The sequence below is a fragment of the Mycetomoellerius zeteki genome, unplaced genomic scaffold (assembly GCF_001594055.1).
Source record: "Mycetomoellerius zeteki isolate Tzet28-1 unplaced genomic scaffold, Tzet1.0 scaffold386, whole genome shotgun sequence".
Lineage (NCBI taxonomy): Eukaryota > Metazoa > Arthropoda > Insecta > Hymenoptera > Formicidae > Mycetomoellerius > Mycetomoellerius zeteki.
In genome coordinates this window covers 178,417-205,854 of record NW_017257377.1, presented here as the reverse complement: position 1 = coordinate 205,854, position 27,438 = coordinate 178,417, and the positions used below count along the sequence as shown (strand labels likewise).

Below are 27,438 nucleotides of genomic sequence, written 5' to 3'. Positions count from 1 at the left end.
TTTAATCTTAATACCATATACATTGTACAAAGGTCACATTCTGTATAATTATAAATAAACAAAGAAATAAATATCATATTAGTTTCAAACTTAAATACAATTGCAAATACATTTGAAAAATTTTTTACATTACATAACTGGACAAATGTGTTTGCAAAAATTAATTATGTACATTTTTTTATGTTTCAGGACACTGCGAGTAAAACTTAAAGGAACTAATATTCAAAATTCAATTCATTATTAGAAAAGAAAAATTGTCGCAGTTGCGCAAAGTCATAGTAGATAGAAAGAAGAAAAAATATAAAATATTCGTGGATTACGATTTACGAAATGAGAGACATGTGTGTGATAAGAGTTATAATACTAAAGACTAACTTTTTTGAGAATTAATTTGAATAAGTAAATGTAATAAATTATTCTTGCTATTATTGAGTGTACAAACAAAATGCTAAAAGACGTTCTGGATTGAGCCTACGTCGACATTGTTCAATTCGAGAAGTTCCAGGAAAGCGAAAGGACTAATCGAAATCATGACTTACATAAATGGTAAGATTTGTAATTTTACAAATACATCAAACATTATGAAGCATGACATAATTATTACTATTGTTATTAGTCAAGTTATTATTATTGTTCTAACAAATTAACTGATAAATTTGATGCAAAGTTGAAAGATGATTAATCTTTCTTTTGAATAATATTCTTATAATTTTATTTAAAATAAATTTTAAGATATATGTATATCAGAATAAGCAATTAAGTTTAAGCTTTTTAATATCATATGTTATTTATATCTATTAAAAAAAATTTTCGCATAACTTTTGATTTGTAAATCAGCAAGATGAATACGCTGCAAGACGGCCGCGTCGTTGATAAGGAAGAGAAATTATCGGAGCGAATGACGGAGCCGAAACAGCTTATCTCCTTTTTCCCCGCCACGTGGATCACGAGGAAAACGTGGCATCGTTACACAACGTTGAATTTCCTTCTCCTCTCCAGACCGATAAGTACTGATTTCCATAATGGCTCCACGTACGAGTGCACTCACTTATCCCCTACCCTTTCCAGCACTTCTCTCAACCCCCGACCCACTCCTTCTCTGCAACCGTTCGTATATATAGTATGTACATATATATGTTCCTTCATAGAAACTTCGAGTCTCCGTAATTTTATCTCATAATGTGAATTCAAGACTCGATAATCGCATCGAGACGTGATTAATTTTTTGATTAACGCCCTCTATGTACGCCAAAACGTCGCGACGGTTTTGTAATAGTGCCAAGAATTCCACTGATGGAGTCCGGAAATATTTTAAGTTTTCAGCGTATTCTAGTTATATTAATTTTCTTTGTATTATTTAATGGCTGTTTGTGATGGATTTTTAAATCTTTACATATTTCTTAAATTCGATGTCTAAAATTATTCTTTCTCTCTCTCTCTCTCTCTCTCTCTCTCTCTCTCTCTTCTTTACTTATATTCTTAAAATAGAGGGATGAAATTATCTTCCAAACTACTCACTTTTCGATTATCTTACTTTAGTACTCATAACATAAAATAGATTAAATTATCATTTATATATTTTTAATTGTTGATCTTATTATATTTTTCATATTATCACTTCTTATTAGATAGAAATTAAATACTGAATATTATTAATTAATAGTAAATATAAAATACATTAAAGTGAGTATTTATTTAAAACTGTAGAAAGATGTTAAATAGAGATTAATTAAATTTACTTCAAGATATTTAATTCTGTTAAAATATGGCAAACGTACGATGTCTACAGAAAGTGTTTCTTCGCGCTTATCGAATCTGAAACTTTCCCCTTCTCGCGCTTATCCATCGCATTCAGCTTTTGTCGCTATTCCCTTCGGCCATTTTACTTTATCTTTCATCAAAGAGAGGCAGATGAAACTTTCTGTCGCAAGATTAGAATTCGCTAATAATCGAAGAACGAAAAAGGTGGAGTTACTATCGTGTATCTTTGGAGAAACCATCCTCAGAATATCGATTACCCCTCATATTGAGATGTATACGCGGTTATTCATTCTATTTTCCTTTTTTTTTTAATATCATTGTCATTTTCCAATAGAATCGATGTAACCGCGGTGCGTATTAATTAAATATTGATATAGTTAATTGAACGGGCACGTTAAATAAATACGCCACCAAACCAGCAACGTGAACCGCCACGTTCTGGAAATTAAAACTAACAAAAACACGAAATTAATTGATGCGATCGAGCCAGCAATCGCGTGCAAAATAATCGCGATCCCACACACACAATAAGTGCAACTTCAATTGTTTTAACACTACTTGTAACAATTTCAAATTGGTATTAATGACTATTATTATTATTATTACGGAATGGTATTATGAGAGAATCGTTTTGTCGTCTTCTTATTTGTATCGTCATAATTTACTATTGTATTAACTTTAACTTTGTGTCAGTATTAAATTTTTTGGTATATTATGAGTATCAAGTTTAACATAATAAATTTTTATCATATTAATATATTAATATGATAAATATATTAATATCAAAAGTTAACGACATTTAAAAAAATTAATTAATTATTTCCGTTTATAAAATTTGTTTTTACCGATAAAAAGGATTTCTTCAATGCAATGCTCTATTATTCTTCGACCTATTATAAAATAGAATTGATATAGAGACAGTAATATTCATTGCTAAATATTGGAGGAATATTGTTACTCTTAAAGTAAATATTTTCAAATCTAAAATAAAATGATCAAACTCATTGGTTTCGCGCCAAATACCATGGTACCAGCCATAGTTATAATTGTGGGTTACAATATCGGATAAAGGTTTATTCTAACATAAGATATATAAACTTAAATTTATATGTATTACTCTTGTCTCAAGATAATAAGTGAATCTTATTTAATGGAGGAAGAAGAATAAAAATTATTGATCTAATTTTATAGTAATATTCTATTTTTATACTACGTAAGGTTGTGATAAGATTAAATACGTTAAGAATATTTTTTATCTCGTTATCCGAAACCCTTTTTGAGAAGATATTATTAATATAAATTGAAGTTATTGTGAGGCTTATGACAGTTTTGTTGATAAGCATGTAAGAATAAAATTCTGCAAATAAATAATTATTAAATATTAATTTTTAATAATTATTAACGTTTAATAATAACATAAAATATTAATTCTAAAAATAAAGACATTATAAAATTAGAGTATTTGATACGCGTGATTTATAATCAATGATCTTTGATTATGCTGCGATGTATGCGTAATATTTTCAGAGAAATCTACTGGGATGAGGAAGACTCGACGGCGTTGTAATTAATCGTGCAGGCGTAAATGAGAGACGATCGTTGCGGGACGCGGAGGTGATCCATAGATCGTGTCGGGCGCGATCAGTTGCGGTAGCGCGGGCGAGGTGGGGGAGGGTGGCAAGATGGAAATCTTCCTGATCCTCGTTTGCCTGATCGCGCCACCCGTCCTCTCGCTCTCCATTAAGAGCAAGCTCAACCCACGGATCGTCCAGACGCGCTACGGCGAGGTGCAGGGCATCACGAGGTCCTTCGAGTATGCCAAATTCCTCAAGCCGATTGACGTATACCTCGGAATACCCTACGCCACATCGCCAGTCGGTACTAACCGCTTTTCCCCAACGCGAGCACCGAGTCCTTGGGAAGGAGTCAGGTAAAATGTACTTCTTTGAAGATAAGATCCGATATCATTTCAAATTACAAATTTAATTCATCGTGGTATAGGGTGACAATCTAATTATAGATTCAGTCCTGATTATGGATCAAGTTACAAAATTAAATATTTTACAGATATACATATAAAATATAAATAAATAGTTATGAATATTGTTTATCGAAACTTTGAGGTTCCTTTTATTATGAACTATGCAGAAAAGTCATGTCAAGGATAATCAATTTTTATTTTTTTATTTTTGTATGTAAAGTCGATCCATTTTGTTTTCCTGTTAAAAGCAAATACCTTCAAATTTTATAACAAGCACGATCTTCTCGAAATACTTCAGATGCCGCGCAATTTTCTTAACTCGAAGTGTCTAAGAATATCGCAGGATATACAACGTTCTAAAATTATGCCGAGATATTCCTTGGCAAATCTTTCGAATGCCAATGTTACATCGCTATCAAATCTACTTACAATTACATAACTACCAAAAAATTTTTAATTTTTTAATAAAAAATAGTAGCAATGTTGAATCGAGAGAATTATTTTTATTTGATTTAATGAGAAAAATATTATAATTAATTATTTAATTAATACAGAAATTAATGCAGAAGAAGGTATTGAAGATATCAATTTATAGGTATAATATTATACGCTTTATGGTTAAGATACCTTTTGTTGTTTAATGTATATGCGTTCCGAAATACATTCTCGTCGACGATGTTCGTCTTTATTGAACATGGCGACGCGTATTCTATACGAAACTTTGACCGTTCGGTTCGTTGTAACGCACGAACGATTTCCGATTTCCTCTGCAGATTATCGGACTCGGTGGGTCCAGTCTGCCCCCAAAAGCTGCCGGACATCGCAAACGAACAGGAAGCGCTTGAGCGAATGCCTAAGGGTAGACTAGAGTATCTGAAGAGACTGTTGCCTCATCTGCGTAACCAGAGCGAGGACTGCCTCTATCTGAACATCTACGCACCTGCAATGGGTGAGTGAACGTAAACCCTTTAGCGATTTAATCGCACGAGCAACTTTGTATGCGCGATTATGTCGATATCTCTTGCCAGAAATAAAATTTTGAAATATCTGAATTCCAATAACAAATTTTGGGTAACACGAATGCCACAGAAAACTGATGATGATTTAGTACTCATAATGATTTCCTAGAAGAAAAAGAATCTACAACTCTTATAATGTGAATCATTAAACTCTTTTTTTCATCCCTTACAGAAATTCAATTTAACACTGGAAATTACTTATTTTGAGTATTGAAAGCATTGAACAAAAGTGCTTTTAATACTCAAAATAAGTAATTAATCACTACTTTCTGGTATTAAATTTCTATATTATTTAATAAGGAATATTTACAATGTTATTTGGTTATTAAAATTAATTTTTTGATGGCTAAAAATAAACTTCTCCTTTAAATTAAAAAGTAACGTTCCATAAATAGATTATGTATATATATTGAGCTTAAAATGTGTATTGAACGTCCCTTTTTTCATACACTAAGACGTTATCGAACTGTACTGAAAGGAAGTGTAGTTAAACCGATATATCAAGTATCAAAACTTCTTTATATGTCGGGCGTACGCTCTCTGCTCTACGAAGTCGCAACCAGAGACGATGCTCTCGACACTACCTCAAGGGAAGAACTTTGTAATGCTATTTTGCAGAATTGCATTCACTTTAGTAGCGTATAAAGACCTAAGTTTCTTCAGATTTTTAAATAATGAAAAGATAATAAAAAAATTTTAATTCAGACTTCATTTAGAATACTTGAATAACAAAATCTTTTCTTTTTGAGATTGTAAAATTTAATAGTATTCAAAGAAATGCTTAAAAAATAAAATAATTCATCTTTTATTCTCTTTTAATATCAAATAATTTAACAATGATCGCAATTTTTAGCAAGTAGCGTTGTTAAAAATGAATTCTTTAGCGAATAAATTATTTTTGCGCATGGATATACATAATGAGTCCAATCCGTCAACTCTCTGGAAAAAACGGAATTTTAGATGGGCATTGGCAGATGAAGTAATCCTTACTGGTCGTCGAGCCAGCAGTGTTGAACGAATGGCGCGGAAATCTACGAGTGGTTGGGGGTAAACGGAAGGGCGGGAAATGCGGGAAAAGCCTGAGGCAGGAAAAGCCGCTCCTGGCAAAGCAGGACGTTTTGTTCGTTACAGAGTGTCCCGATTAAAAAACGATTTTTAAGATGATTCACTGGCGGTTCAAATTGAATCGCTAATCTAAGTTTGAGGGAACTTTTCGCAGAGTTGGGGAAGGCCATGTGAATTATGGCGGCCGGGAATAGATGTCATTGACCTCCGTGCGATCCCAATATAGCGGCTCGCGCGGATGGTTTGAAACTGAACTTCTCCGGGATTGTGCAAGTTATTGAGTTTCACCTGGACCAACGTCTCGTCGAGAAGACACGCGGAACATTCCAAATAGATCGGAGATTAGAGCTCACGTGATGTGTAATTACTAAAGTCGGGATGATGTAATTGGAAAATCTTTTTTTACAGAGGAAGCATTCATTTCGGAGCTCTTTTTTAAAATTTTATCTTTTCATTATCTCTATGGATCTCATTATCTTTTTTAGAGAACAATTTTTTACACATATACACGCGCGAGCGCACATTTGATCAATATATACGTAGAGTTTATAACTATATATATATTCTTGTAAAGAAATTTTCTTAGGGTAAAGACGCGGGGTGGTCACATTTGCCGTTCAATTTCCGGCTGTGAGATGTTGAGACGCATGAAACAGCTTGCAAGCAAGGGGAAAAGCGAAATTTTCTATTTCGCCCGAGAAAATTCAATGAAATACGATTATTGAAACACCATTCACTCTGGCCGACATACGTGGGGACATAAAAAGCCTTCTCTCAAGCTAAGGAAAAGGCCGAAGGAGAAAGTTTGGCGAGAGACATAAGGATGGGAAAGAGCTTAGGTGACGGCAATAAAAAGGGTTGAAGATGAAGAGGCACAACAGCAAAGAAATATATTGCGCTTACCTGCCACGGTGTTCGACATTGCCTCCATGGTTGGAAACTGAAGAGAATGACGCGAAGAGATTTATCAAATATTTCTCATTTTTCTGACGCGCGCGCCACTGACACATGGCTCGAAATTGCTTGTTGAAATCTCTGCGCCATTACGAACTGCGTGAAACTTTCGCGAGATTATAGTGTGAACTCTAATAGATCTGTAAATCCTTCATAGTCTTTGTCGTTTGAAATTGAAGAAGTTGCTAGAATTTCTTAGTATTTAGTAAGTAAGTTTAGATTATCTTACTTGCTTACAATGTTGAAATATAGAAATAAGTATTTCAAGCATTCGAAAATTTATGTTGAAGATGCAAATTAATCTCTTTCTTTACTAAATATTTAATAAACTTTGCTACTATTCGTGATTTTATCATACATTTTAAATGTTTTTACTAACCATGGCGATCGAGTCTTTCTCCAAATGAAACATTCCCAAAAGTTTTTCAAAGGGAGCAGACTAATAATTCGAATTAAAAAGACAACCGAGTATTAAATTTAGCGTTGACCAAGAAGTCAAGTAAATTAAAAAAAGAAAAATTAAATGAATTCTCTACAAGAATAGTAAAAAGAAACTCTCCATGGACGGAAATATAATTAATTAATGTAACAATTTATTTTTTTAATTAAAAGAATGACATTTTATTATTAATCACCTCTCACATTTTGGGACTCTTTTAAATTGATTTTCTTTTTTTAATTTATTTGACTTCTTGGTCAACGTTATAAATATGATAATTATAGTTATCGTTTTAACTTGAATTATTGTATTAGAAGATGCTTATTTGAAGGAAGTCTTATCATGTTTTTTGATTATTTTATATTTAAAAATCCCTTTTTTTAAATTTTAATTTATATTTTTTTTATTTGTTACAATTGATTATGATAGCAACCCAGGGTTTCATGTTTGATAACAACTTGCATAATTGTAATTCGAAATTTTGCATTTTCCAAATAATCCTGAAAGGTGATACGTTTCCTTCGACGCGGTATTGTCTTCCGGATTCTTACGTAATGGAAATTTCTATCGAAAGTTTGGATCCGGTTAATGCATGTTGTCGGCACTTCTTCTCCTCTGACTTGGGAGGGAAAGTTTCCGCTTTCCTTGGAAGACTCGCAATTACACGGCCGCCTGCACTGACAATTCTGGCGACGATAGGTAAAGCCAGTATCGAACGTATGGCGGAAGCGGAAGCAAAAGAAGGAGAAGGCGACGAGTTTTCGAGGCGCGAAAACTCGTCGCCTTCCTCTTCCTTCGCTAATAATCGAATCCACCAAGTTCGCGGAATTTGTTTCAACTCTCGGAATACTTTGGAATAAGGACCCTCATCTCTTCGTGATTCACGAGTCGCTAGTAAAAGAATGCCTCCTCCATCGTTTTAGGCAAAAGTACGACTTGGGAAATGATTTGTTCGTCTCGTACGGAAGATAAAGTGTCTCGCTTTCCTATAAGTTTTCGTTGAGATTCATAGCTTCAAGAGTAACTTTCAAAAATATCGATACAATCAATATAATTTGATTATGCAATCTATCATCACAAATTTATAATTCATGAAAAAAGAAAATTTTATTAATACTAGTAAATGTGTATAATTCGACCGAATGAAAATTTTAGAAAAATGATTCGTCACGCGTTCTGAAAATAATTTTTAGATATTTCACGGCACATTTACGGAAATAACTTTAGGACATTATACCCGCGTTAGCTTGCGACGGAGCGACAGGAAATTTAATGTGGCAAGCCGAGGGAAATCGCACGATCCTTGCACATCCTTCCCCTTTTCATGAAAGAGAACGTCACGAGTGCAGAGTGCGCATTCGCTCAACTTCCGGCTCGAAAAGGCATTACTAATAGCTCTCGTCGCTGTGATTAATGGCGTTGGAGTGCTGCTCCGTTTAGTCGTTTTATTAATTACGCCGGATAACGAAGGTCATCGTCTCTGCACGAGACTGTCATTTATTATACACGACGACACGATTGGGCAACCAAGTATGCTTATTGGCAAGCATACGTATGTGAACAATTCAATATAATTACATATCAGACAATAAAAACTCAGTTAAAAGTATCAGCTAAAGAATTAGATAAAAAGCCAATATCAGCCAAAAAATTTTGGTCGTGAATACGTTCTAAAATCAATTACAAAAAACAAAAATAATTTGGCTAATACTAGCTATGTAGCACAATTATAACCATATTGTGTTACAGTTTTAAATAAATAACTTTAAAAGTAGAGATCCAAATGAACTTTTGCATAAATATTTATTGGAATTTTATTAGTACACAGTAAAAAAATTTTTGTTAAATTTAACACATTTCACATGTCCTAAATTGTACACTCAAATTTTTGTGTTAATTTAACATAAAATGAATATGTTAGAAAGTAACACAAATACAATATTATGTAAAAAATTAACACAAGAAGTGTAATACATTAACACAATTTAAAATACTTTGACAAATTTTATATTAAATTGACACATTTATAATGCTAAATTGAACTGAAATTAGATGTTATTTTTACATTTTTAGACGACGTCTCTGTGATATTTAACAAATGCAATATATATATTTAACAGATATTTACTATTACAAAGAGAAAATAATACAAAACAACTGTACCTTTTTACATATAAAATATGTAACTAGTACAGAACGTATTTTTTCAATAAAATTAACATTTATAATATATTAAATCAGCACATACATTTTATTCATTTATTTTTAGAATTTATGTTTTAAAACTACACTATTTTTATGTTATTTGTTTACTTACCTATAAATTATGTTATTTTAACACTGAAAAATGTTAAATTTTAATTACACAAAATAATTAAATAACACAATCGTATTATGTTAAATTAAAACTCGGATATGTTAAAAATTTGACACAAAATTTTAACAAGGATTTGAGTGGATCGTCTCTAACACACAAATACAAAATGTTTTTTACTGTTTACGTATAAAAAATTCGATTTAATTCATAATGCTATTTCTTCATCAAATTTAGCAAATAAGTACTACAACTTTATATAAGAATCTTAGATTTATTTTAAGAAGATAAGTGACTTTATATAAGAATCGAGGCAAACAAGAAAATTAAATAATTCAAACCAATAGAAGAATCATGCTCAAATTTTATACAGAAACTCACACGTAATAATAAAACAAATCTATTACATTTTTATATTTCTCGTGCTTTGAGTTGTAACATTTTTAAGAATCGCTCTAAGAATAATAAATAATAAATAACGATAAAGTTCGTGGAGACAAAAGCTTGTGGAGAAATTTTGAAAATTACGTGTATTGTATACTAATTATATTCCATTTTTTAGAATAGCTGAAAGTTACAATGTTATTTTTTTCTTACGTAGAAAAATAAATGAAATCTTTTGCTAATATGAGACTGCCATATTTAATTTTACATTTAGGAGATTAAAACGTCTGAGCGGCTTTGAAAGATTTCCTTTGCCATCTGCTCATGTCGAAAGGGCAGTGTAATAAGAAAGAATATCTAGGACCATTCCTCTGAAAGTCTGGGCTGTTTCGTGATACAATTTTAAAGTCGACGTTCTCGTCTCGCTTCGCTGCATAATTCAGGAAGTTCCGCGAACAGGAGACGGCAAGATAAAGCAGAGGATCGATTCACTGCTGATTTAATTATCTTTTAATGAAAGCCGAGATTCCCCGGACCGTTGTAATTTTACATCGTCCACGAACTGCGCAAATGCAGAATATAAATGGTAATTAAGGCTTGCCAGATGGACCGTGCTGCTGCGTTATTCCGGTCGATATAACCAAAATACACCGCAGCTAAGTGAGGTCTGACAGACTTGTTAACTTTGCTGGATTTATTGCTGCTTTCCACTTTCAAACTATTTGTCATATCTCCTTGCTATTTGTTAGTGTCTAGTTAATGTAGATTTTCCTTAAATCTTGCGAAAATCTAAGAAGTACTTTTATATAATTTTTGTGTGATTAATAATTTAGCAAATAAATTTTGCGTAAGATTTGTGATGAAAAGTTTTAAATTCTTAAAATTAACAAAAATATATAAAAATGGAGTAAGAAGTGGATACATAAAATAAAAAGTCGATTGTTTTTATATTTTTTAATAACCCAGGTAATAAGCTGATATTATTTGTTGTTATTTTGACAACAAAAATTATGATAAGATGACGAAGAATGACGTCAGCTTGTTCTCTCTTTCTATTTGGGAAAGTTTTTTTATTAATAATATTTTCTTATTAATAATATCAACTCTAAGCAGATTAATGAAAAATAAAAGGCTTAATCTATTTACTATAATCTAAATATATTTTCTCGATCAGAAAATTATTTGTATTAGAAGAAATTTACTGGAGAATTAATAATTTCTTAAAATCGTGAACACACAAAGTCTCGAGAACGAGACCCTGAAGTTCTCTTCTTGATAATTCAGATAGAAGGGTACAGTATTTAAAGATAAAGAATGAAACAAACGATATATTCGCGAGTGACGCGTTGTGGCAGAACTATTTTAATTGAACGAAGTGAAACTACTTTAATTAAGGGGAACAATTCTCTGTTGGGAACGCAAATTTTCCCTTGACACCGAAATGAAAAGACAACTACATTTCTCTCAGACATTGTTGCTATTGTTAGACATTCGGGTTACCGCGTTCGTTGGGTAAAACCTCGTTCGAGTAAGGGGAGTTTCCGAATGATTTTGCGTAAATTAGCGGCAGTTAATGGGCGTAATGGCATCCTTTCAAGCGCAAAGGATCACATCCTCGCGCCGCTAAAGTAATTAATTATCCGTGGAGTTACCGATAGCGCGTGTATGTACAGCGACCTCCACATTTGTAATATAGATCAAGCTCGTATTTTCCTAACTCATCGTTCTCATCATAAAATACGACGTTATGCATGTAATTCTGCCTTACTCTATACAAAGCTGTCTATAAAGTTCTATGAAATGTTTGGTACTTCGGAATTAAAGATCTTGAATTTCACCTTATAACTTGAAAAATTCTAAAATTGATACGCTCAATTATATGAGTACGTGTGCTTTGAATAAGTTAATTGGTTAGCTCATTAACCCTTTAAGATTTTAAAGGATTCTTGGTATCGCTGAATATAACGAAAATGTCAAATTTCAAAAAGATTAACTTCCAATGAAGGAAGATCTAATTCAAGTTGGGAAGTAACGCGTTACTTGTAACGCCGTTACTTTTTTTCGGTAACGGTCGTTACTTTTTTCTGTCATTAACGGTAACGTCGTTATATTTTTGCACTGACGATAACGATTCAGTCGTTACTTTAATTTTATCGTAATTTTAATTTTTATTGGATGGGTCGGATTGGATTATATTTCGATTTTGCTAGTGTTGAAAAATGTTTCGCTTTTGTGTTCCTAGAAGTATACTTTTAGTTACCCAAGTTATGTCGTTGTTATAACAAATGGGTGAAATACTTAAAATTTTTTTGCTTGTGTATAAAGTATACAAATATATATTTACAATTTAACATTGTATTATGTAATAAAAGATTATTATTTGCAATAAATATAATTATAAAATGTTTACTTTCTTATTATTATTTCTTAAAGAATGTTTTATATGCATATTTTATATCTTAGACTGCATTCTGATAGTTACTATCAGTGTTGAAAATCTGTAATTCACATTCTCAGTTTTTTATTAGGAATAGCACTGTATATATAGTATACGTTTTTTCAGATATACCCTGTATATACTATAGATTTTCGGGAAGGAAATCTTGAAATACATTCTTAATTACATTAAAATTTAAAAACAATATTGTATTTAAATTCGGTAATTATTGAGTTTAGCTTCCGACGATTGTTTCCGTTAGATTCGGCCATTTTTTGTGCAAAAATGCGTCGAATGAACCTTTTATCAACATCATATATGAAGGAGCTAACTCAATAATTTCCCGAAAAATAACGAAAAAGTAACAGTTCGTTACTTTCAAGTAACGATAACAGTAACGGTAACATATTACTTTTTAAAATGAGTAACTAGTAATGATAACGAATTATTTTTAACAAAAAGTAACTGTAACGGTAACATGTTATTATTTTAACGTAACGTTCCCAACGTAGCAGTTAGTACTAATTAGCTTTGATGAGCTAGTACTAATTAGCACTGATGAGCTTTAAATAAAGTGACAATGGAAACTTGATGTTACTTTGTACATAAAAATTCCTTAAAACCGCACGGAAAAAACAGTATGGTTGGTCTACATAGAAATCTGGTGATGCCAACCAAATTAAATAGTAAAATATATGGAGCAACTATTTATGTGATTGCTTGAGCTATAGTACAATGGTTAGGTTAGGTTATGTTGCAGCGATGACGGCATTTCACATATACGAAGGGGGACCCAAAAAAAACGGGAATTTCGTCATAACTTCTTTATTTCTCAATATTTTAACACCAAATTTTGATCACCTTCAAAGTATTCGCCATTGACCACAACGCACTTCTCCAAACGATTCTTCCATTGTTCAAAACAGTTTTTAAATTCACTCATCGGGATGTCCTTTAAGCCTTCCAGCGATTTTTGTTTCACCTCCTCCACAGTGGCAAAACGCTTTCCTTTCATATTCCTTTTGAGTCTGGGGAACAAAAACCTCCAAGTAGAGCTTCTGGTTGGCAGTTTGACCCGGGGGAACGAACTCCGCGTGCACAACACCTCTGCAATCGAATCTGCCACTGTGGAGGAGGTGAAACAAAAATCGCTGGAAGGCTTAAAGGACATCCCGATGAGTGAATTTAAAAACTGTTTTGAACAATGGAAGAATCGTTTGGAGAAGTGCGTTGTGGTCAATGGCGAATACTTTGAAGGTGATCAAAATTTGGTGTTAAAATATTGAGAAATAAAGAAGTTATGACGAAATTCCCATTTTTTTTGGGTCCCCCCTCGTACATATTTTTAATTGTAAGCGTGCCATGGTGAGTCGCTTTTGTTTTTTGAAATTGTAACTTAATTTATAGCATGATATAACAAGAAATTAATTCTTATTACTAATTTAATTCTTATTACATCATGCTTTATAATATCACGATTGACGCAACTATATGGATAACTTATCCATAGTAAATGATCCCCCAATCAAGTTTTGATCACAACCAGATCGCGCCTAACTACATTGATATAGTTGACACATCAAAATAAATAAATCGTATCAATCATACACATTCCTATCACATAAAGATAACTAGGATGATGTTTCTATATTGCTTACTAAATATTTTTAGTTATGTAAACTATATTTTTTTTCCATGCGAGTTTAAAGAAAATCAAATTATTTTCTTGAGATTCTATCTATCATATACATATATTACTCGTAAATTTACCATTTTGAATTTCTTCTTTTTTTCATTTTAATTCGTACAGAACATTATTCCATAGGCCAAGTTTTATGAAAATTGAACGAGCAGTTTACAAAATAAGAAGGGATGACGCCAAATAGAGCTGTCCGTTCATAAAGAGTTAAACATTTTCTAAAAAGTTTTTTTCTTAATAGTCATTAATAGTGTCAAAGTTACAGCGGTAAGATTTTGCTTTCGAATGTCTCTAGAAATCTATTGGGAATTCTGGAATATTCTGTTATCTCATTTTTCAATTTATTTTTCAGTAATATATAAATATTTTCATAATTCGAATCTTGAGGTTATATTTTTTAAATGCATCGTGTTAAATTGTATGAATTATTAGACTTCCATAATGATTTAATTAACAGAGATTGAGATCAACTAGAAGCGCGCAAACATATTTCCGGCGCAGTCGTGGCAGCGTAATCGGACTTGTCACTACTGGCAACATCGATTCTGTCCTTCGTTGCTAAGCAATAATTCTCTGCTATCGCTCGCGACCTCTCGAGCAGAACACTAATTCGTCTCTTCCACCCTTCCAACCCCTCAACCCTTCTGTACTTCCGGATTTCAATTTCCACTGTATCATGCACATGATCCGATCAAACTAATCGTCAACGCAATGCAAGCTGATGATGGAAGTAATTTACAAACAAGGAGAAAAGATAGGAAAAAGTAATTTATTTCTCCTGAGCATTTGAAAGAGTTTCAAAAAGAAACATATTAAAGAAGAATTGTTGTTTATGAAGATTTAAAGAAAGTAGTGCATAAAAATGTTTTCATCTCCTATATTTTTGAAAAATTCTTATGAAATACAAGATGTACTAAATAAATTAAATAGGTTAAATTATACCACTAAACACTTTTTCCTTTTTTTACATTCTTTATAAGTCTCAGCTTCTAAACTTCCTCCACGTATATATTCGTACACGTTCAAGTTTCACGAAACAAGCAACATGTTTCTTATCACTAGTAATTACTTGCGAATTTAGGGCAGATCGACTTTTTGTTCAGCGTGTTCTAATCGCTTTTTTAATGAATTCTTCTTAATAATTCCGCCTGAAACTGAAAGGAGCGCAGGTGCAATCATTTACTTCTAATAGCAACATAATTCACGTGAAACGTCACGTGGTCGCTCCGCATTTGCGACGCCGCCGTCGTCTTTCTGAGAAGGTCCTTCAACCCTGTCCTGTAACTCTCCCCTCTTTAGGAATAACTCAAGTAATGTGCATGGGCTTCGTGGATTAATTAAGAATAATTAAATTTCCCCCGACGGAACGCCACGGCACAAAAATTAATTTAGAGTTTTTCAAACTCCTCTCGAGAAGAACCCTCCTTCGATCTTGATTTTTTCGCCTTAAGAAAAATAGGAGTAGGTCAGATCCTTTTTTCCCCGATCCTTCGCCCTTTATCACAGGACTAAAGCCGCGTAGTTATTGTTTTCAGCGACTAATAATTAAATTTCTTTCGACTAGCAAATTACGCAGCTTCTTAAACCTAACTCGTTTTTAACCGATTACCACACAATTTCCTTCTTCTAAAGGTTATTATGAAAAATACCGTCAACTTTTCCCTATCATCTTTTTAAAGTTTAGATTATCGTTAGATTTTTTTCATATCAGAAGAACAATTAAAAACAAATTACTTTCTGTATATACAAACGTAACATTTTAAATAAATTTTAAATAAAAATTTAATTCTTTTTTTGAGAAAATTTAATAAATTTTAAGAATATCGAAATATCACAAATTTTATATCAGTTTTTAAAAATTTTATCAAATTTTTATGAATATTGAGTTTTTACTATATATAACTTTAATAAACAAGCAATATTTTTATTTGATTCTTTTGATACCGATTTCCTACACATGCAAATTCAATGTGTATTACGAAAAATTTACAACCGATGGATTTCCGCGGCACGCCACATTCAACGATTTCATCATATTAATTATAATGCAAATTTTCCATTGTTATTTATTAATAATGCATATTGGCTGTGGCGCGCGAGTGCACGTTTTCGAACGAACTGTTGCTTCACATATAGTTATTAATTACACGCACAATTATTAATTACACCAACGTCGAATATTAAAATTCTGATTAAAGTGCCGATTACCTGCCGCACATGTGTCACCAAATAAAAGCCCCCAGATAATAATAACATCGCTAAATCGCAGCACACACTATGAATGAACATCGAATAACTGTAACGGGAACAAATTACATTGTACATCGCACGTTACGTCAACTGTTTAGACTTTTGTCATATTGCTAACTTTTGTTGAAAAACGATAAATGTGCAACATGTTAATTTTGTAAAATCTTTTTGGTATAAATGATAGAATTGTTCGTCAAAAAGTAATAGTGAGTAGTGTACAAAAGAATAATAAAAATAATAAGTAATACATACGCGCGAATAAAGATTATATCATTTCTTTTATTTTTAAAGTGGCACAACTAAAAAATGTGATTTTCGAGTTATTACCACGAATGAATTAGGTAAAGATTACTTTTCTAGAGCAAGTCTCCTTCAAAGATAATATATTTGAACGGTACTTTCAGTAACTCCATTTTCGTACTTTAGTGTATGTGATCTAACATATATTTTCGTGTGGAATCGACAGTATCCTTAAATTGAGTTTGCCATTGTTCGGTGTATAAAGCTTTCCGACGATTTCACTTAAAGTAGCTAGGCATAAGGATATTCTTTTTATGGTGGACGCTGTGAATTATCAAATAAATATTTCTATCACTTTCTCTTCTTCCCTCGCGCAAAAATCCAAGCACGTACGTGCTAGTGAAAAGCACGTCATGCTGACTCCTTCAGTATTAGCTTCTGCACATATCCGGCAGAAAGTGCGATGCCAGTTTCTGCTTCCAGATTTAACTGATTGAATGCCTATGAAAAACTCTATAATACTTTACCTTAAACCGTTGAATAAACTTCGTTCGCAATTAAAAAATTTTAAAAAATACAAAGAAAGAATACTTTTTCTTTTTAGTATTTTTAAAATTAGATTATCGATGAAAAATTGAATGGAATAATTTTAAGCTGTTTTTCAAATTATATTTAATAAGATTATGATTAATATTAAATTAGGTTAAAATAGTTCTTATTTTAAATTTATGCGATAAACACAAAAGTTAATTTGTGTTCTTTGAAGGTTTGTGATGAATCGATAAACTATAGACATTAACTTTTTAAGATTAAGTGACTTCTAAAAAATGCATAGACTTCTTAAAAAACAAGAACCTGCTCACGTGACGCGATAGATACCGTAATTCCGTGGAAGCATTATATCGTCGTCTCAAGCGCTTCCGTTTGATTGATCGACGAGCAAACCACAGTCGGCGTTGGTGCCGGAGTGATCGATCGCTCTCGTCTTCGACACAATCGCGAATCCCCGCGGGTCGTTTCCCCCTTGCCCGATAAATCGCTTCACCGAGTAATTCGCGTATAAAACTGCCGCGCAATTACGATTAGGTGGTTGAATTTCCAATTCCCTCAGATTTCCTAGTCCACCTAGTGTATCTTCTGGAATCATAGACCTTTCGAATGAACTAATCAAGTTTAGAAATTTCATAAATTTGACGATCTGTTATTTTTACACCGGATTGAATTATCTAACAAGAATTTTCCTTCTCTTTAAAACTGGACCTGGTAATTTTGGACACGAACTCTAAGAACTCGCGTACTTGTCTGTTCCTGCGCGCTGATCCTGCGTTTGACTGTGAAATATGGTGCGGCGCCACACCTTCTTGTAGACGGAGCAAGTATTGTCCTGGCGGCGTGTCTCGCGATTTTTCGCGCGCCGTTCTGGCTGCGAGATAGAATCTCCTCCTTCTGGGATCTCGAGAGGACAATCGACGATAGTATTTACACAAGTGCACGACTTGTATGATCTACACTCGTCTGGCTCCCGCAAATACGGCTCGAGGAGATCCGCAACATGGACCAAAACTTTCCCACCGATTCGGTTAAGTGCTCAAAACAGTTGCCAACACCGACCACCCGCCACCCCTTGAGATCGAGTTGGAAGGACGTAAAAAGGCGGGGCAGAAGAGAACGAAGAAGAAGCAGGAAACCCAAAACCTCATTCTTACTAGGAGAGTAGCGCTGAAATAGACGAAAGCTTTCGCGATTTTTCACCGTAATCATTGTGCCCATTGATATACAAAGCTATATTGTATGTAAGTAACAAGATGTGCTATTTTCTTGAACGCAAGTTCTTCGATTGGAGGTCTTTTATTGAACGAAGGAATTGTCCACCATATGCGCAAGGGAATAACTTCGATTTCATGTCAGATGCAGGATTTTTCTTCCTTTGTTGTATGTACGTATAAAGGGACGACGCTTCTATTTTGAAGCAATTCCGCGAGAAAATGCCTGCCCTTGAATTCTAGGAAGTTGATAAAACTCAGCTGCCAGGTATTCCAAGAGGATCCATTCGTTTGACGAGAATCGCCAGAAATAAAGTACAACATTATTTTATTACAAGAGTAAATATTTCTACGTGGATCGTTCTATGTAAATGACTATAATATTAAGAGAAAGTCCTAATAATAGCTTATGTGCAATAGCTATTTTCTTCTCTATTCTATTCAATTGAATTCTCTTATACATATTACATTAATGCAAAGATTCACATTAATGTAAAAATGGATATGATTGAAGAATGTTGGCACTGTCGAAAGCGGTACGAGATCGAGATGTAAATAAAGCGATAACTTTCACAGCTCCCACGACGGCCTAGTATCCTTGATACTGGAACTCCTTTTTGGCAACGGCCCAAAATGCATAAGATTCGGAATCGCGTGTTGAGCTATCAATCGAAATTCGATATATCGTTCTATCTGCAGGCTTATGTCAATATCACACACATGGTATCTGTTTTTCGGTGACAAAATCGGAAACCGATCAAATATTGAAATTGCTTTCACGCCGCTTTACTTGAAAAGAACGCAAAAGATTTGCCCACTACTCCAAATTCTCATTACACAAGCATTGAAATTGTACAGAGAAATTGTAAAAAGAACAAACGCTGAGAATACTAAAGATAAGTAAATTACAAGCATGAGTGACTGTATTTGATAATTGTAGAAAATTGTTAGAAGAAGGAAAGGGATTATGGAATATTTTATTTTATTTTATTGAAACAATTCATGTGTATATATATATATATATATAACAACTACTTTTAGTACAAGTTTGTTAACCATAGAATGATATCAATTGCTATAGATAAAAGTTCTCGGGTATATGAACAAATGTAATTTACCAAAAGCTGGAAAAGAAAAGATTGCGATTATGGTATAGAAGGAGAGATAAAATATTCAACTAGTATATAATATAACTTTACACGTTGGATATATGCACACATTTCGTTACTAGATTTAATTCAATTAATATAATTAATGTAATTTGAAAGTCACATTCAAGACCTCCAAGTTAGATTGAAGGTTCAAAATTAATATCCACTTGTTTCTCAAAATTGTGTAAAGAGTACACACCTGTAAAACTGTTTGCTACTAAAATTGAAATGTAGTTTTTACGACAATGCAGTAAACACTATGACCAGTGGCCATGTTATAACGTCTAATTGTAAACAGACTGTGAAGAAGTAATTTTAACGGTCGTCCCCACAATGCAACGCAAACTCTATACAAGAATTATGATATTTCACAACTCTCCATTTATATTCCATAACCGTTTTCTTTTTTCTATTAAAAATTACATGTCGAAAATTTTTAAGAATAGTTTGTCAATTATATTAATTTATTATCTGTCTAAATGTGAAGATAAAATAATTGGCTAATAATAAAATATTAAGATTTCTGGATACAATCTAAACTTTAACATTCTTGACATTAAAAAGATCATTGACACTTTATACATTTTGAGATATCTGTGTTAAATATGCGATAAATTTGATTCTGTAACTTTAAAATTATTAGTTTAAAGAGTCTAAATTAATCAGAGTCGCGACATCGAAACAGCCATTTTTTATTCGTTTGCCATTTTTTATCAATTACCACCTATACAAATACTTATATTTGTCACTTATTGATGTAAATAACTTATTAATTTAAATCACTTATTAATTTTAAATCACTTATTAATTTAAACAGTACAACGAATTTATAAGGAATTAATAAAATTTCTTATACTATATGTCGAAAAACACAAATGTTACTTAACCTTGCAGAGAAACGAACCGTCTTTTAGCGTCTAATTTATTCCCGCAACGTTTTTTTGTAAAGCACGACGTTCATTGTCTCTAGGAAATATTTTTATTTTATAACCTTTGACTGTTGAATTATTACAAAAGGGGATTGCACAGCCAACAATTTTTTAATAATTTTAAAATTTAACACGTGTTTCACAGCGTTTCATTTCCACGAATTAAAATTTAATTTTAGGTTAGATACGTGTGAACGAGAAGGATACCATATATGTTTCTCTCTCGAGTGATTTTGATAAAAGTAGAGACCCTGTAAAGAAAGAGAAATCTGTAACAGTCTCTAACTAGAGTGTCTGCGTTTCTTGTGTCGCGACTCTGATTAGAGGGTCTCTCTCTCTCTCTCTCTCTCTCTCTATATATATATATATATTTTTTTTTGGGGGGGGGGGACGATACAAGATATAACCTTTAAGAAAATTGATTTCTGAAGTTCTTTTATCGGAAAAAATGTAACAGTATCTTTTTCTGCAAAATCGATTCATATTATTCATAGCACAGTAATGAAAATTCCATTTAATAAATATAATATTTAGATTTTAAAGTTAGTAAAATTTTTAAAAATTATAGTTTGTTGATATTTGCTTGATTCCCGTTCGATTCAATATCATAATATTTAGTTTTTAGAAATTTTGAATTTTTAGATACTTGGATGTTTTTTCAAACAGGGTAGATAAAAATATAATATTACGAAAAATAAAAGCTAGCGAGCGGAACCGAAAGGACGAAAAATGTGTGAAGTTATGAAGACGGTGTGAAAACGATTTTATTTCGGAAAGACGGCCACAACATTGCGAACTTTGTGTCTCGTTTACGCCTGCTCGACAAAATTCTTCGTACGTATACGTAGCTATACATGTACGACACAAGGTGGGCGGGGGACTACCTTATTGTAACGCTATGTATCTTGCTCCGTCGACAGTTTACAAACCCTTATGCAGAGAGGAGAAATTCCAGGCTTACCGTCACACTGATATGCAGCCGTTCTTTTGCTAAAAAATGGAAAAGAAGATGAAAAAAGGGCTAAAAATACGAAAGTGAGCAAACATGGTTCATAAAACGCGAAGGAAGTCGCTCTGGTGAATCCACATTCTCCACCTCACCTCAACCAATCGACACTTAATATTTTCCATCATCTTCAATTACTCGTACAAACATTTTGGGGCGGCAACGAAACCGCCGCACTCTCATTGCGTAAAAATATTTTTAATCTTTGAAAAGAAGAGGGAAATTTGCAAAGTCGAACAAACATTAAGATAATTGCTTATCGATTTACAAAGAAGACAAAAATTTTATAAATCTGGCGGAATAGATAGAAACTCAAAAAATTGTTCATAATTTCCTAAATATATGAATTTCTAAATATTTATAGATTTATATTAAATTAATATTTTAAATCTATATATTTTTTATCTTTTTTACACTTTAGCTTCCTTGATATTGTTGATTTATTTATTTTAAATACTTAACCTTTAGAACTGACGTGAATCTATTGGATCCATTTACAATTATAAATTTCTTTTTAAAAATGTCAAACAATTCAATTTTTCTTACGTTACATCTGCAAATATGGATTAGTCTTACTAAACTATACTAACAATAGTTGTTAGTATTCATTTTTTCTGTCACTTTGTTTCCTTGAAACTAATTGTTACCTTTTAATTAATATAAATTAAATGGGTCTTATAGATCTAGCGTCTGCAACGGCAGTAACTGCGTTACAGATTTTGGCGTCAGCTACAGAAGATTAAATATCAATATAACTTTGAAAAAACATGCATACGTTCGATGTTATCCTTTCAAACCATTTCCCATTGTATACATGAAACTAAATTGAATGGTCGAGCAAAAGCTCATCACGTCGTCGATTTGAATTGAAAGTAATTTTGTCAAGTCATTGAATTCATTGTTATCATTTATAAAGAAACCGTCCTAGATTCTTCGTTCCTTGAAGAAACTATAACATAATCTAATGTAACGCACGATTTTATTTATTCAATGGAGCCGTAAGGGAAATGTCGGGTGAAGATTATAGAGAGAGAAGATACAATCTTCATTTCATATTAATGAATTTTTGTTTCGGAAATTTGCGGCGAAGAAACAAGAGCCAATGTTGTTGTAAGCCAAGATGGCACGTCAGAATCGGCTGATGGAAATGTATAGAGCACGGATGTACGACAATGTAATCGACTCCCTCGAGGATAACCTCGTTATCTGACGCAAGAAGTTGCATCTAGGAAACAGTCTCTTCTTCTAGACTCCAATTCTACGCTGCCGGATTTCCTTCTGCACGCTTCTCAAGATGCGCAAATGGACTTTTAAATTATCTGCCGATTGTGAAAAATACGTGACATAAGATCATAAATCGTTATACAATTCTTGTGCAAGATAATTGGTTTAAATAATCAGTAAAATATATGGTAGGTAGGACTGATAAAACAAAAATTGAGAGAATCATGTCAGGATAATGAAGCTTAAATGTGAATTAGAACAAGAAAAAGATATTAAATCCGTAATTTTTAATATTGTATTTTAACCCTTTGAGGACAGAAGTCCTCAAAGGTTGGATTTCTAACAAAGAAATTAAAATAAGACCTTGTTAAGGGTTTTCAGGGTTGCTGAATTTGATTCTGGCCTCAGAATTTTTAAATTCAAATTAAAAACAATAATCTCTCATTATTGTAAAACTTGGTTTTGGGAGGGTCTTGGTATCGCTAAGTTTGAATATAGCCCGAAAACGTCAAATTTCAAAAGGCAATAACTTCTAGTAAAGGAGGATCTGGTGTCACAGGATTCATAATCAAAGTTGGGAAGTCACAGTGCTAATTGTTCGAGTAACATTAATGAGCTTTTATTAAAGCGAACCTGAAAACTTGATGTTACTTCGTAATTAAAAATTTCCTAAAACATCGAGTTTTATGATAATTGTGACAATCAGATTATTCTTAAAAATTTCTGTCCGCTATCTATATTTTGAATTATTTTTTGTTCTTAATTTCAGACTCAAATAAAGCGTTAAATTATCCCATAAGCCAAGTTTCCAAAGCCAAACAAAAATTAAACGAGCAGTTTACAAAATGAAAGAGGGTGATCCTAAATGAGATCCAGAAAGGGTTAAAAAGTGTTTATTATTTGTTGAAAAAATTCCCAATCTATAATATAAACAGGTCATAATATAGTTTTAAAATGAAGAAATATGCTTGAACGATTAATGGCTACATAACCTATCGTTTCTCTTGTTTTAAACCGATCGAAATGATTAGATGAAGTTAACGAAGAATGGCAGATTACCATTTGATTGCAGATCGTGTATTCTCGAGTGGTTCAAGTCATAATCATCCTGCGAACCGCGCTACGACAGCGATATGTCGTGGAATACTCTTCGAAATGGATTCATTTGTGATGAAAATTCGTAGGCGAGTCCGAGATTCAGTAAAGCAATTTAATAGATCGGATCGAGTGGCGCAAGTGACGGCAGGCGATAGATTTTAATTGAATTAATTATGAGGTCTCGTCGCATGCGCGCGGGCGCACGTTAACGGAATAACTGAGAACTGCGAGTTGGAGAACATTGTTGCTGAAATATCGATGCTAGTACGACTTTCCGAATGCAAAGTAAGAGAATTGTGTCGCGAGTATTGAACCTTCCAATTGAAGCAAAATATTTGCCAACTTCTGAATAATGCAGAACTGTACAAAGATGCACCTGTCCTCTTTTTATGTTTGCATCTATATTTTTTCTTATTTGAATTTATATTCTTTTTTTATTTTTTCTATCAAAAGAAACTGTGTCTCCTTTGAACCAAATCTATTTCCTTAAGTCTAAGTAAAAAAATCCAAATATTATATGTAATTCCAAGAGTGAGGCTTAAAGTGAAAGAATCTGGGCATTTGTCCCAGGGAACAGATTTAATTTGATGATTAAAAATGTATACTAGAGAAATTAAATATATTTAAAACCGAGAAATATCTTTGAGATTTTATATTGTAGAAAACTCTAATATTTTTTATATTCCTAACTTTATATAAATTTTCTTTAGCTTTGCAAGATTGTCAAATGTTTGAATGTTATATCGAAATTGTCGTACAATTGATTCCGCACAGATTTAGGAAGTAAACTCTCTCTACTAGGAGAGATTCGTGCAGTAGAAAGAAAGCTCCCAGGAGGATGCCGACTCAAGGATACGTTAGCGTCCAATAAATTGTCAGAAAATTTATAGTGCTTGGTGATGTCATGCCCGGTGGTTCTGTTAGGGCACTTGCCATCCTCGACTAGTACGAACGTCTACCTTCGAATTTACTGCCACCTGTCTAAGGAACAAGTAAAATCCGGTTATTTTCGAATCACTGTATTGATTTTGTTTTGTTATTATATATAATTTTTCTAAGAACCTCTTTTTAACAATAAGGAATCTAAACATTTGATGAACAAAAAATTTAAATATTTAATCATGTGTAAATTTACGGTTATAAGTTTTAGATGTAGTTGCTTGAGCTGCTACATTTTAGCGTTAATCTAACTTTGCTTGACCTATATGGAATAATCAGAAATGTTTGCATACTCAGTGCCATAGTTTTTGAATTCAAGGATCAGTCGGTGGCAGTTTTACGACGGACGATAACTCGCCGGGCATGTGCCGAGGATGGGAAAAAAGGCAAATACATCGGCGATTCGCTCAAAGCAATTTAAATTCCGCACGGATTCTCTCTCTTCTCTTCTTTTCTCTTACGAAGCCGATCAATTCACTTCGTCCTTTTCAACTCCTGTGTTTTTTCCTTCTTGTACCGATGCAACGAACCACCGAAGTCGTCAAACGCGAGACTACGCAATGGTTCCTGAGCCTCGAAAGTAGAGGCGAGCGAGTTTTTCGTGAAATCGAATGCCAATACTATTCGCGGCGCTGGGAATTTTAAGCAACTGCTGGAAAGTTCTCACGTACTACTGCAACGAAGGAAAGAAGTAAGAAGCAGGATGGGAGAGAGTTTCCTTTAATTTCTTTTAATTCGAAACATTTTGTGCTTCTTCAAGTTTTTTCTCAAATACCTTATTTTTAGAACTTGTCTCGTATCACATAAGAATGCTGCAAACGTATAAATATGTAAATACGTTAAATTATGTAAATATATTACTGCTTACTCGATTCGTTCCTCATTCTTTTAATATACATTAATCGCCTCATCTGTGAAATAATTCTGAATATTCTACACCTTTGAATACACTGTTTTGTATACACACCGATTTGTTTGAATATCGAAACAAAATCGAAACCTTTTCATTCACGTTTTATTATATCATGCAAGCAGATAATTTATATTTTAGTTTGAAAATATTTTGCTCTGCGTCTCCAAATAAAGTCACAAAGTTACAATATCTGTATAAGTATATATATATATATATATATATATATACATATATACACAGCCTTGGCCAAAAATATAAAGCATTCCCACAAATTGACGTAAATGTTTTATGTATATTTAACGAAAAATGAATTAAAAACAGTTTTTTAAAAGCAATATTTATTTTTATAACAATTTCAATATTTTGTTAATTGTCCTTTAAATTTTATTTGCGTTTTCCAAGAAAATGCAGTAAATTGAGGATGCTGTACTTTTAGCCAAGACTGTATATAATATTATTACATTTAAGAAATTAATTTCTTAAAACTACATGTAAATTTAAAATAAAAATGTAAAATAAACTAATTCTATTTAACAAAAATTCTACTTTACAATAAATTGATTGCTTTTATATTTTTGGTTGGCTGTATATAACAAATTAAATTTATTTTACAGTTCGATTCTCTACTTATCACATTTCATTTTAATTTAATTTTGTGCAGGGAAAGATTAAAAGAAAATTCTTTTACTGCGAGCACATATAAATTGGAAATATATATTTTACAAAATATATATTTCCATTCAGGCTCTGCATAGAACTTGAATCAGAAATGAGTTCCAAGCCCCGTTCAGGGTAAAGACATAAATATATTTCTTTAATTCTTTCATTTTATTTAGCTAATTAAACTAATAACAAGGAAAGGGAATTAATCTAATAAAAGGAAAAATAATGAACATCAATATACATGTGTAGAGAAGAAGAAAATCATACAATAGGAGATGAAAATTATAATTTCCACGCTTAGGAACATATCGTTGACACCTTGGAACGGTACGCGCGATAAAGCTGTCGTCTCTGCTTTAAAGTTTCACCGTCGTCGGATCCTTCTTAATTACGAAGTATGAGACCGCGTCGTAAAACACACAAAGTAGGACGTTGGTAAAATTCACGATTCATCTGCTATGTAAAGACGGCCAACCATATATGTGGTACGTCGTACCGTCCATGGCTTTATCTTTGATGACAGTTGCTGCACATTTTAACTCCTTTTCCTGTCCGCAATAAAGATTTTCCTCCGGTAATCTGAAACCTCTATGACACGGCGGACGATATTGGTGCACCAGGAAACTTGCCAGAAAGTAAAGGCTATCCAGTGGACGTGGGATCATCTCCTCTTGTCAGGAGGAAAAGCTTAAGGAAGCTTCAACTATTCTTTCCGTTAGTCTACAATCATATAGTATACAGGGTGTTCCATTTAAAATGATGGTCTCAAGTATTGTATCTCTTAAACAATACATTAAAAAAGAAGTGTTTCGTATACAAACGTTGCATGGCTTGAGAGGGCGCCATAGTAAAAAATTAAACTTATTCTTTTAAAATTAATTTTACCATTATTTCCGTCCCTTTAAACCATACAACTTTTGTATGAAACATGTTTTCGATTCGAAAGATATTTGAGGTCGTCATTTAAAATGAGACATTCTGTATACAATATTTTAAAATAAGGCAATAGTATCAAAGTTGTCACTTTTCATTATAAAAGTTGCGTGATGTAAATCGAATCTTCATTCGACCACAGAGATAGTATTCGAGCACATTCGACTGTATCATAAATACGTCCACCAATGTAACGATTGCTTGCAATCTCGCAAATGAATGTGACGCAAAAAATGCAATTCGCCGTAGAGGGAAAACGACAAGGGAACGAATATT

At 32.7% G+C, this 27,438-nt stretch overlaps 2 protein-coding genes and 1 long non-coding RNA gene across 3 annotated transcripts; 1 reads left to right on the top strand and 2 right to left on the bottom strand.

Annotated features, from left to right (window-relative positions):
• The first annotated feature begins 291 nt into the window (after window positions 1-291).
• LOC108726082 (neuroligin-4, Y-linked) lies at window positions 292-4,699 on the top strand. The gene is made up of 3 exons (XM_018453452.1): window positions 292-546; window positions 3,289-3,691; window positions 4,516-4,699. Exons 2-3 carry the CDS (start codon window positions 3,444-3,446, stop codon window positions 4,697-4,699), a joined length of 432 nt encoding a protein of 143 aa, XP_018308954.1. The 5' UTR covers window positions 292-546; window positions 3,289-3,443.
• LOC108726084 (uncharacterized) lies at window positions 4,629-27,438 on the bottom strand. The gene is made up of 3 exons (XR_001936784.1): window positions 27,424-27,438; window positions 24,058-24,059; window positions 4,629-4,708 (listed from the first exon to the last, which is right to left on the bottom strand). It is a non-coding gene; the product is annotated as an uncharacterized lncRNA (long non-coding RNA).
• Window positions 13,147-13,662, bottom strand: LOC108726083 (uncharacterized). The gene has a single exon (XM_018453454.1). The coding sequence runs from the start codon at window positions 13,523-13,525 to the stop codon at window positions 13,187-13,189; it is 339 nt and encodes a 112-aa protein (XP_018308956.1). The 5' UTR covers window positions 13,526-13,662; the 3' UTR covers window positions 13,147-13,186.